This window comes from Chamaea fasciata, unplaced genomic scaffold, assembly GCF_029207755.1.
Source record: "Chamaea fasciata isolate MVZ Bird 193981 ecotype frontalis unplaced genomic scaffold, bChaFas1.0.hap1 SCAF_4, whole genome shotgun sequence".
Classification (NCBI taxonomy): domain Eukaryota; kingdom Metazoa; phylum Chordata; class Aves; order Passeriformes; family Sylviidae; genus Chamaea; species Chamaea fasciata.
This window is the reverse complement of record NW_027094089.1, coordinates 45,888,396-45,900,529: the sequence shown is the minus strand read 5'-3', so window position 1 is coordinate 45,900,529 and position 12,134 is coordinate 45,888,396. Positions and strand designations below refer to the sequence as shown.

The 12,134-nt window shown below is 41.6% G+C and overlaps 1 protein-coding gene across 1 annotated transcript in view; it reads left to right on the top strand.

The window, feature by feature from the left end:
- Positions 1-752: 752 nt before the first annotated feature.
- SVEP1 (sushi, von Willebrand factor type A, EGF and pentraxin domain containing 1) overlaps positions 753-12,134 on the top strand; it is a 125,992-nt gene continuing 114,610 nt past the window's right edge. Inside the window, exon 1 of the mRNA XM_066181452.1 lies at positions 753-1,271. Coding sequence (XP_066037549.1) covers positions 753-1,271 — 519 coding nt within the window. The remainder of the gene's footprint in view (positions 1,272-12,134) is intronic.

The window sequence follows — 12,134 nt, the reverse complement described above, 5'->3', positions numbered from 1 at the left end:
ATTTCTGTGAAATGTACATAGATAAAGTATTGCTACAACTTGAAAGTTTAAAAACCGAGTCCTCAAGCTGCTGAAGCGTGCCCTTGAACAAGAGAGGGAGACTGTGACAGAGTCAGGAGCGAGACCACAGCATATGGACCCTTCAAACCTCCCAGCCATAGGAGCATCCTCCCCGCAAAACAAAGGGCTAAATTAACCAGGGTTAATTCAGCACGTGCCAGTGCAAACCCTCACTCCGTCCCCGGGAGCAGCAGCTCCAACCCGCGCGGCGAAGGAGCGCAAAAGGCGCTCCTCTTTTTTTTTTTTTTTTTTTTTTTTTTTTTTTTTTTTTTTTTTTTTTTGGGGTGGGGGGGAGTCCTGCCTTTCCGCCCCCCTTCACTTCTGCTCGGCGCGTTCCCAGCGACCGCTACCCGCCCCGCTGTGGGGCTGGCCCCCGCCAGCCGTGCGGGACCCATCGGGGCGGGACGGGGCGGCGGGAGGCGGGGAGGGACGCGGGGGGAGAACGCTACCGAAAGGCGAGGAGGGGAAGACGGAGAGGGGGGCGTGCGAGGGGTAGCGCCTCAGCCGCGGGGGATTAAAGGGCGCGGATACCTGCGGGGGCCGGCGGAGAGGCCGGCAGGGAGACAGAGAGGCAGGCCGACGGAGAGGCAGGCCGGACGCCCCTCCGAGTAGAGAGGAGGTGGGACGTCAGGGGACGACCAGCGGCTCTTCTCCCGCGGCTGTCGGCGTCTCCCCGCGCCCACCGCCACGCCATGTGGCCCCTGGTGGCTCTCTGCTGCTGGGGGGGACTGTCGCTGTCCCTGTCGTCGTCAGCGCCGCAGGGCCGGGCGGGAGGCCAGCCGGGCGCCCTCCTCCGCGCCCCAACTTTCGCGTCGCCATCCCTGGAGTCGCCGCCGCTACCCGACACAACGGAGAGCAAAGTGGAGAAGCTGGGGCGCGCCTTCAAGCGCCAGGTGCGGCGTCTGCGGGCGCGCAGCGGGCGGCTGGAGCTGGTGTTCCTGGTGGACGAGTCGTCGAGCGTGGGTCCAGCCAACTTCCTCAGCGAGCTGCGCTTCGTCAAGAAGCTGCTCTCCGATTTCCCCGTGGTGCCCGCGGCCACGCGCGTCGCCATCGTCACCTTCTCCTCGCGCAGTAACGTAGTGCCCCGCGTGGATTACATCTCACGGCGGCGGCCGCAGCAGCACAAGTGCGCCCTGCTGGGACGGGAGATCCCCGCCATCGCCTACCGCGGCGGCGGCACCTACACCAAGGGCGCCTTCCAGCAGGCGGCGGTGAGACCGGACGGCGGGCGCGGGGTGCGCGGTGCGGGGGATCTGCGGTCAGGGGTGCGGTGAGAGCGGCGAGCGGCGGTGCCGGGAGAAGCGGCACCGGTGCGGGGCGGGGAGCGCTGTGGCAAGGCAAAGGTCTCGGCATCGAGGGAAGGCGATGTGAGTCGCTGTAGTGCGTGGGGTGCTGCGGTGCGATGGCTCGGTGTACGTTGTGCTGCGCTGGGCAGCGTGTGGTGTGGGAATGTGGTTCTCCGCGTTGCTCGAGGGTGTTCCGCGAAAAGGGGCGTAGAGCTGTATGGTGGAGTGTGAAATGGTGTGGTGTGGGATGCAGAATTGTCTGGTCAGAGCAATTAGTCAATATCTTTCCGCGCTGTCTGCACCTGCATCTCCCATGTTTTCTGCTGCCCTTGAAAACTAATGTGTGAAATTAGTTCTTTGAAGGGACATGGAGCCCGTATCTCTATTTCAGAAGTGATACATATGAGTCAAGTCTGGCATCCAAAATGCCTGCCTGGTTTCATGGCAGAAGGACTTGAGTGCTCGCTAGCTGTCAGACATACCGACGTACTCTTGCCAGGTGTCTGTTTTAATTCTTGATGACTTACAAAGGACCCTTTAGGCTGCGTACAGTATACCAGTAAGTAGGGGCATGTGCCCAGGAACATTTCCAACACCGTAACACAATCACTTGTTGTGCTGTCATACAGACTCGTGTCAGAAATTTGGTCTAGGCAGCCCCTGGACATGTGTTGGCACTTGATCCTACTGAGGAGGCTTCCCAGTAGATGGTTAATGGACAGCTAGTCTACTCAGGAAGCTTTTTTTGCCAGGCTCGTCCTGGCTCATCCTTGTCATTTAGCCTCTGTGTTCAGAAAAAAGCACCAAACCGAATCTCATTTTCGAGAGATACATAGATAGATAGATAGATAGATAGATAATTATTTTTTTCCATCCATTCTCATTTGGCGGTGAGGAGTGAGATTGCAAGAGGTGCATCACTGCTGTCCATATGAAATTGGCAGAGATTATTCTCTTCTTCACTTTTGGCAGGAGAAAGCAAGTTCATTGTATAATGTGCTCAGAGCTACCCATGCCAGACCTGCTTTAGGAAAACACATCCCTGTACTAGATCTTCCACTGTGAAGCCATGTATCAATATAGATCCATCCCAGGGGTGTTGTGTGAAAAAGTTAATGATACAAGTTAAAAATAACCGTTAAAAACAAAATATAAGCTTAAGAAATACCATCTGTTGTCTTGATATGAAATCTTGACTAATGATATATTTAAAGTGGAATAAACAAAAAAATCTCTTCAGAAACCTATAATTTAGTTTCTTGACCCCAGCTAAATTTTGTGGCATAAATTTTGCAACAGCATGACTGTCATTTTACATTGTGTTCTTACAAGAATGTGGGAAGAAAAATATTCGCATGGTGACAGGGAAAATTAGGATAAAATAACAAGGTTAAATTCCGGTCTGCTTACTAGCTCTTGGTTAAAGATACTGTACTGTGGTTTTCTTCAGTATGATTTCTTCATGTGAGACAAATTAACATCTTCAGAGAATACTCTCCTTTCTAGACACTCTTTAGAAAATTACTGTTCTAAGTTTAAAATACTACTTTGGGAATAAATCTAGAAAGTTTTTTAAGTATAACAAAACTGATATTCCCTCTGCACTCTTAGACTGCTGCCTTATGTTTTTAACTGTCTTTTGGTCCAACCATATTTATTTCTTTTTTCACGTTTCTAAAGTGCCTCTTTTTCGATTATTATTTTTCTTTTACACTTTAACTTGGGATTCCTTATGCTTCTGACCGGAATTCTCTGCTTCTTTTCCAAACTCACAAGTATCTGCAAAGCATGACAAAGTCTCTGGGATTGTGTCACTTACGTGTTACAGTAACAGAAAATGAAGGAAAGTGCGTTGTTAGAATAAACTCAGCACTTAAATCATCATGCAGCGCTCTTCATTGTTAGGTCTCAAAGTGATTGATTCATATCTGTGGCAGTTCCACTGAAACCATGGAGGCAGAGAGGTAAGTGAATTCTGCAAGGTCATCAGGCCAGTTAGTGTTTGACCTGGGAACATGAGTGAACAGAAGCAAGATTTGCATGGCAGTTGCTGTCTGAGAACCTGTGGCAGCAAAAAATCATCCTAAAAGCAGACTTGTTCCGTTTGACAAGCTATTGCGCAACCACACAGTGTCCATCTTCTTTGAAAACATAACAGGGCACTGCAGCTTTGTGTCCTCTCCAAAGGTACTTTGCCGACAAGTTTATTGCAGAGTTTCTGTGTTTTGTCAAAGCTGTCCTTACTTCCTCACTAATTTTTGCCATGTAAATCACACTTTGGCATTCATACCAGCTGATTAAAGATAAATTCTATGCGATTCACAGCAATATGCCAAATATACCACAAGAGACATTGGCAAGAGACAGCATCTGATGAGAGTGGCTGAACTACTATTGATGTTTGGGTTTGCCACCCTGTTTGTGAATTTGTGCCATGCTTGAGCTAGCAAGTGCTCACTTTCGGAGTCTTAAGGCACATGCAGACAGTCTTAGGGGAAGAAACTGAGCTGATTAATTCAAAACTCTTCGGCTTCAGTTTTTCACAGCATAAGTTGGTGGGACAGCACACACTACATGCAGCTTATGTTAAGCAGATTGCTTATTGCGTTATAGAAAGCTACAGAGCTGTTGTGACAGCAAGAGAGAACCAAAGCAGAATTGAAAATACAAACAGGTTTGAGCAGGTGTTGCTCCTGATGCTTAAGGAATGCATCTAAAGCCAAGACCTCAGTAGTGAAAAGTGTTGAGAGACCTATAGGCAACTGCACTGGACCTTCTGATTCTGAGAGATAACCACTGCTAACAATACCCATTACACCTCTTTGGAGGGATGTGCTTTTGTTACCAGATGGGTTTTGAAATAGAACCGGGGGGTCATCATGCAGTGATGGAAGTTTAATTCGTCCTTGTTTTAGCATCTGGAAATCACAGTTACATATATGTCAGCATTGGTGTGCTGTCTGTATTGATGGACATTTTAAACATCCTGAAAGCTGCATTGGTTTTGGTGGTCTAAAAAAAAAGATGTAAATAAAAATTATTTAAACTACTCAACATGGCAATGTGTTAATAAAATGACATCTTCCAGGATGAAGATAGTCTTATTTCTGTCTTTCAGTGGAAGTAAAATGGGAACAATTTCTCTTCATAATTGAAGTGGAAGTTGTAGATGTGTACTGTTATTGAGCAGAAGTCAGAGATAGTACTCAAACAGTCTTAGACAACCCAAATGTCATGAAAAATCTGGCAAAGTGGTTGCTGAGGGAGACTTTGTGGCCTCTTCAGTGTTATTAAAATAATTGTTGCATTAAAAAGTAATCTTTTTGTTTTTATAATTCATCTTCCCTCCATTGAAGTCAGTATAGGTATAGGTATCTGCAAGTGGAAGGTTTATCACCTACAGAATAAGATTACACATCTTCTGAGCATCTGGTGTTTGAAATCTGGTGTTTGTATCTCATGTGATCATGAAGTAGCATGATGAATGTCCAACCAGCATGTCAAATTCCTGTGTTATAATTAATATTAAAACAATGTCCCTCAAAAGAATGTAAGCACGTATCAGTTTAGGATACACAGTTCTAATGCTTATTTAATGCTTGTTTAAATAAGTAATGGTGGCTTTGTCTCTACTGTATAACAAAAGAACAACAGTACAAGATGCAGCATTGTTACCCACTGACATGGGAAAATTAGCTTTTATTTTCAATACATTTTCATATTCAGAATCTCGTTTTCAAATTAAAATGAAAAGTTTATTGAAGCTAAAGAACTGAAAATCTTTTCTTGCCATGTACTTGGTTAAGTTTTTTTAATTGAAATAAAGTAGTACCCTCTCACTGAGAAGATGAATATTCAGAATCATTCAGAATGTGTGTTGTCTGGTTATCAAACATGTATTTGTGTATTTTTATGATCTCTGTAAAATCTGCAGCTAATAATGAGAGAGCCGCAGATTCTAGATTATCTTTGGCATCATGCTCCTAATATCTGATGATGGCTTTGGTCAGCTAGACTTGTTGACATCATTGCACCTCTCTGAGTTTTGACATGGCCTTGGAAGTCTGTGTTAGAGATATGGTGGAACAAAAACTAAAGCCAATTAGGTTTACCTCTGTGGCTGCCTTTGCAATTGCAGGGCTGGTAGTTAGGGATTACCAAATTGAAAGCAGCATTCCTGTCAGCCATCACTGCTGTCAGCTCTAAATATCCAGTTTTAATCAGTGTGGGGTTTGTGAAGAGTACTGGTCCTGCATACTCCAACCTTGCATGAGATTTGTTCATAAGATTAATAAGTCAGGGTCAGAGGCAAGATCCACGTCTGCACATTGTTCATTGCCCTTAGACCAAGCCTGAAGTAGACTTACCTTTAGAAGTTTTTAAGTAGTTACTTTTTCTCTGACCTTTTGGCTGGGACAGGCAAAAAGTGCTCTGTTTCGCATAATATCTGCGACTACCTAATCAGGATCAATATTTTCTTTAGTTGAAAACCTCTTCTTTGGAATTCTTCTGCTTGTGCTTACAAAATTGTGTCTTGCATTTTGATCTAATCAAAAGCATGTAATTTGGAAGTCTGATGTAGATATTACTGCACAAAATAAAACAGATCTTGTGGATGTGATATCTGAGCCAACAATATAACAAATGAAATCTTTCACCACTATGGTGTGTGGATGATATCATCCTCAATGTTTCAGGAATAGAGGTGCCCTTTCATGAGAAAACCATTTTTTGCTGTCATCTCAGACCCTTTTTTGGAAGGGTCTGAAAATAAGCCCCTTCTGATACCCAGTCCTTAAAAGTTATCACCCTCACAGAGAAATCAGTTGTAGCATGTGCTTTGCTTCAGAGATACAAACACAAACCAGAAAAGCTGATAAGTGATTTGTTCTGAGAGATGGAATAAATCCCCAGCACTAAAATTTTGAAGAAGTCAGACCAAAATAAGTTGGTTTATTTTTAACTAATTTCCCAGGCTTATGAGAGGCCTTTACAGCAAAATAACATCATATTTAGCTGTAGTTCCTGACATAAGCCTCAGCATTAAACTTCTGAATGTTTGTTTTACATGTTCTGGGATACATATTTTACCCTTTGTCCCCAATTCCACATGTTACTGGAATTTGTGAGTCAGATTTTGCAGGTGAGACAGTATGTTTGTGATGCTCAGAATTTTCTGACTTTTCTAGGTGCAGAAATTAAAAGCACTACTGCTTTTAGCAGCACGTTCTTTGTAGGACCAGCACCCTTCTTAAATTTTGTAACTGCTTACTTCTCTATGACATTAACACAATCCAAAACAAAAGCTCTTGTTAAAATTATAATACTCCTTCTGGTTCTGGCAGCCTCAACCAGGAAGATGAAAAGCCTCCTTCAATGTAAGCAGCAGTCTGTAAAGAGCTTTAACGTTCAGAGTCGTTGTGTTCTGCTAAGCATACACAATATGAACTGCTAAGCAGAGATGAATTTCTCTCCCAAACACTCCCCCACACCCAGTTGGTCTGGGACATCTCTGGTCAGTGATAACTTTGTGTTAGTGTTGCTCAACTCCAGCAGTCCTGGAGAAAAAAAAAAAAAGTATTCAGGTGATAATTGACTAGTGACCGGGGGTACATGGGCCAGGTCATGAATTGTGTTTGGTCTTTTGGAATTAATTATTCAGTTCAGCTTTTCTTCTTTTTCCCTGCTTATTTAAAGCAATAAATGTTTAAAACAGACACAAAATACTAGATGTACTAGTCAATAGTAATGTGAATGCTTGATCTGAAAATACATGAAAATCAGTCACGTATTTAGTAAAATATTTTTGAGTCCCTATTTTTATTATTAGCAGAAGACCAGAGCAGTACTAAAGAAATCAAATAACATCTTTGTCATATTTATGATGGAAACTGCTCACAGAGAAAGAAAACTAGGATTTTTCATTTTTCAAATCAAACTAAGATCTATTAGCAAATGATATTTTGAATATGGCATGCAACATGGCAGCATATAAAGGCCTTCAGCAACTTTGCAAAGTCTCAATAAACTTGTTAAAAGGTTATATTGCGCAAGAGCTCAGAAAATGTCCATGTACATAACAGGCGCTAGTTTTAATGTCCTGTTTAGAAGACCTTCAAAATTATAGAAGATGAAGGATAGGCATCTTAGTTGTTTCCTGGAAACTAGGTGCATTCTGTTCTTTCTAGCTCAGAGCTCAAAACTGAAAGCCACATAATTTCCAATCACCAGATCCAATGGTGCTAACACAACTGTGTTAGTCGAAATTCTGTGTAATAGCTCCTGTCATTGTAAAGCCAGTGGTGATTTTGGGTTGTTTAGGCTTTTGTTCTCGTTGCTCAGGACTGTGTCTAAGTTGGTGTTTGAATACATCCAGGGATGGAGAACCCACAAACTTTCTGGGAAACATGTTTTGATAGCTGATCACTCTTACAGCAGAAATGTTGCTTCCTCTCATTAAGTGGAATGTTGGTATTTAAGTAGGTGCTTCTTACCGCATGCTGCCAATTAGAAGATTCTGTACACATCTTATTTACTCCCCCCCCCCATTAAGTATTTATATCTGTGCGTGGATAAGAAGACCTTCTTTTCCCCCATCTGAACATTACTAGATCTGTCAGTCTTTGCTCAGATGTCTTATCAGTACATTTCCTGGCCATAAGCATGCCTGGCTTTTTCACCTGTGTTCTTTCATCCATACTATGGGGTTGTCTGACACAGTTGTGAGATTTACTCAGGTCATGCCTGCCAGTTACTGGAAGAACTATTTAAATATTTTAAATATCCAGATTATTTCTATAGATACCTCTTTTCTCTGAATTAAGAGTGCATTTCTTGCTAAGGGAATATCCAAGGGAAGTTTCGATATAAGTTTATTTCTTCTAGATAGGTAACAGCTCATTCTCTGGAGCCGGTGTAGCAGTGCAGAAAAGGGAGGGAAAGGTTGGAAGCCAAAACCTCTAACTGTGGAATATCTTTTGTTAATTTTGTGAAGCTGAAGAGAGGATAAGATTCATTTGATTTGAGCAGTGAAAATAGCAATATATAGTGACCAAAAGGAAACGTGGTGAAATCAGACCTTTGCTGTTGTAGAGAGGAAGCTCAGGAGGTGTAGCCAGGTCTTTTATGTATAGGAATAACACTTGTATTATTTTTACATTATTATTTGTACCAAAAATTAGTAAAATAAAACTCCTTAGCACCAATGTAACATTAAGAAGCAGGCATTCTTTATTCAGGTTGGATGCATGAGGGAATGTCTCCTCCAAAATATCTTACATGCTGAGTGCAGCAAAAGCTCATGTTTATATGCTATATTTTATGTACCTATTCATAGGTTTTCCCAGAAAAAACGTATATGTGATAATCATTTTCCCAAAGTCATTAACTTACATTCCCTTACCTCTGTGCATGCTTTCTATCCGGGGAGACTGGTGATCTCTGGTGGTCAGCAACCCCAAAGTCATACCTGAATGCCTGGTAAATTAGTAAAAGTTTGCATAATTGGGCTGGTTGCTTTCCAGATCTTCTACAGAATTAGCATTGTGTGGTTCTATAGGCCAGCGGTTTTTGAAGGATAAGCATTGTGTTAATCTACCAGGTGCAAACAATTCTTCACCTGGCAACATTTCCCTGATGAAGGGGAGTTGTATTTGTCTCCCCCTACCTTTGCATTGCTCTTGTGAGATGACCAGGTTCCTCAGGAGTGCTCTGGATTCAGTAATAAGATGTCTCAGCTTCACCAAAAGCTATGTTTGATCACAGTGCTGGTTATTCTTTTCTTTATAGAATACATATTTCTGTAAAATCTCCTGTCAGATTTGGACATTTTTACCTGCAGGAAAGGTGAAAGCAAAGATACCTTGGAACAGAAGCTGAGCTTTGCAAAGAGTTAGCATTCTTATTTTCCTTTGTAAATTAAATGCTGATCTGCTTCTGAAGCCACCTATGATAAATTATGATGTACTGTTTTAATATTTAATATTCTTATGGACCAAATCTATATCATGTTTTTTTCTAATAAACTAACATTTATTCATTTTAACATAAGTTTAATAATGAATATGTTACATTGTAGATAGTTAATTCTGTAATATTATAAAATGGAAATTATTTCTTTTATATTGAATAAGTGATTGTCTAGGAAAAATAATCATTTCATTCTACTCAGAACTCATCCCCTGGTGTGTGTATTTTATGTCATTCCTAAAGTGAAAAGAAATCCAGTGTAAGTAGTCTTCTGGGGCGGCACAGCCAAATGACTCTCTAGAGGAAAGCTTTCTGGTTTGTTTCTGGGATGCAAAGATGGTGGTTTTTCCTTACATATAAGAAATAACATTCGCTTTGTAGCCTTAGGTAGTGTTTTTCCTACAAGGTGAATTTTGGATAATGTTATTTTGCAGGCTTGACTCCAACTTAAGCATTCTAAGGCAAGCTTCTCCTGGGGCTGTATGATGTTATTGGTGACTTGGTCTGTAAAGTGAGAGAGGGTAACCCATTTCAACTTGTTTCTCCCTAGATAGATATACTAATACTCAATTCTGTATGGTCAGAATCTTCTTTAAAATCTAAAGAGAGAGTAAGGATAGGAATCAGGCCCAAGATCATATGTTTATGGATTGCATGCAGAAGATGTAGTTGAGACTGTAACAAAGGACCTTTGACAACATCATTGCTGTGGCTGTGCTGTGACTGAAGAAGTCTTTGCCCTGATACTTCTCATCTCCCAATTCTGTGTTGAAACTCCATGTTGATATTAAAAATGCAGAAGTTAGAATTTAGCTGGTTTTGTGACTGTACTGATAGGATTTAGTTTTCCATTACAGTAGTGAATTTCTAGAGGAGGATTTTGTATAATAACTCTTATTGCACAAGACTTCATTTTTTTAATTCTAAGGACTTTTATTGGCACAAAAAATTGGTTAGAATGCCAGATATTTGTACACACCAAACAGTCACTGAACACAATACAGATGGTAATAGCCTTTTCCTGATGGGAAAATAATGTTTTATTTAAGATCTGTAAGGATTACTGAAACTGACTGATCCTCTGAAGAAAGTGTAGACAAGAAAATAGTTATTGAAATGGTAAAGGACTGGGTATTTCTAGTGGCCCCATGAATTTCTATTCAGTCATCAAGAGCACTTGCTTTGTTTCATTTGTGCTTATCCCCTAATAATTTATTGTAGTGACCAAATGGGCTAAATTCTCAACTTGATGGGCCATTCAGCCCTGTATTTTGAGTTATGGCTGGTGTTCAGTTTCATTTAGTGGTAAAATCAGAGGCAGATGTGGATATTCATGTCAAAGAAACAGGTTCTCGTGATCCTTTAAACTTACTAGTACCATTTAGTGTGCTTTTAAACTGTAGTTATTGAAGAACCTGACACTCTATGAAGGGATTGCAAAGCCTTGTCATGAAAAAAAAGTAATGTTTATGTAGATACAGTCCATGAAGTTGGCAGGGGCTGATGAACCATCTCTGTGTGTACTTACAAGTTTAGGGGTTAAAAAAGTTTAGGGGTTGAACAAACATTTTAAAGTACATTAACTTGCTGTTCCAGGAAAAGCAGCTTTCAAAACTGCTTTCTGGAGAGGGAAGGAGAGAGAGGTTTCTCAGAAGAGAGGGAAGTAAGTCAGGGTTAGAGTAAATAAAAATTATGTGAAATGCTGCACAAATATTGCAAAGAGGAATGGAGACTGATACTCGGATTATCAGCAGTTCTGACAGGATGGTGGCCTGTCCTTTTGTCCTCACAAAAATGCTAAGCGGACCAACAAATATACACAAATTATTTCAAAATAGACTTTTGTCTCCTCCCCCCACCTCCTCCCTGCCCCCCCAACCCTCCCCATGTTGAATGTTTCTTTCCTTCCCTTGTTGTTTTCCTCTGTTTTTATACAGCAGGAATTCTGTGTCTCCAGTTACAGCTGCAAGACATGAGGGCCAAGCTGGTCAGTTGCTTTGTTTTGTTTTGATTTCTAGGGGCAATATGTAGCAATCTTGTCTGTTTATCTGTTTCTCAGATTCCCTGGTGCCTGAATATTCAAGTCTTCTGGGTAACAGGAGGACAGCTTCATGCTCTCTTACCTGTTGACTCAGTTCGTGTCTGTGTGACAGAAGTGCTGCCGTGAAGAGGTGGTTGCCCTTTGAGATGCAGAGGACAGAAAAGATGTTGGCTCTTGCCTCATCTGGTCATGTAGGCATGGCATATTTTCCCCTCAAAAATAGTCATTTTCTCTTCAAAGATGACCTTTTACTGATGCTCACTCACCCACATTTTTAAAAGGTCTTGCTAAGGAATTTTTCATGGGACCAAGAACTTTCTTGATTACATGGAAAATCATAGAGGGTTTGTGTTTCAGAAGTTTCAGAGGGCATTTGTAGTCTAATTTTATAAAGCAAAAATCCTTGCTTATTTGCTAGTCAGAATTAAATAGTCCTGAGATATCTGTAGTCCTGTCTACTGGGGCTCAAGCTCATTTGTTCACTTGGCATGTAGACATGTCTCTGTGTTTAGGGATAACATGGAAGTTTGATTGCTGATGATTATGAGTATTAACTGCTGAAGCTCCAGGACCATGTGGAATGTTGTCCACTACCTTCATCTGCTAAGTGTGTGAAGTTTTCTGTTATGCACCAATGGAAACAGTGCGGAAGGATACTACAGAAAATTGCCATCCTTCCAAAATTAAGCTTTGTTCCCCCTTCTATACATGTTATGACACAATCATGAGTTGAAATCATATTCTCCTTGAGTAATCTGCGTGTAGCTGGGATCTTCAGA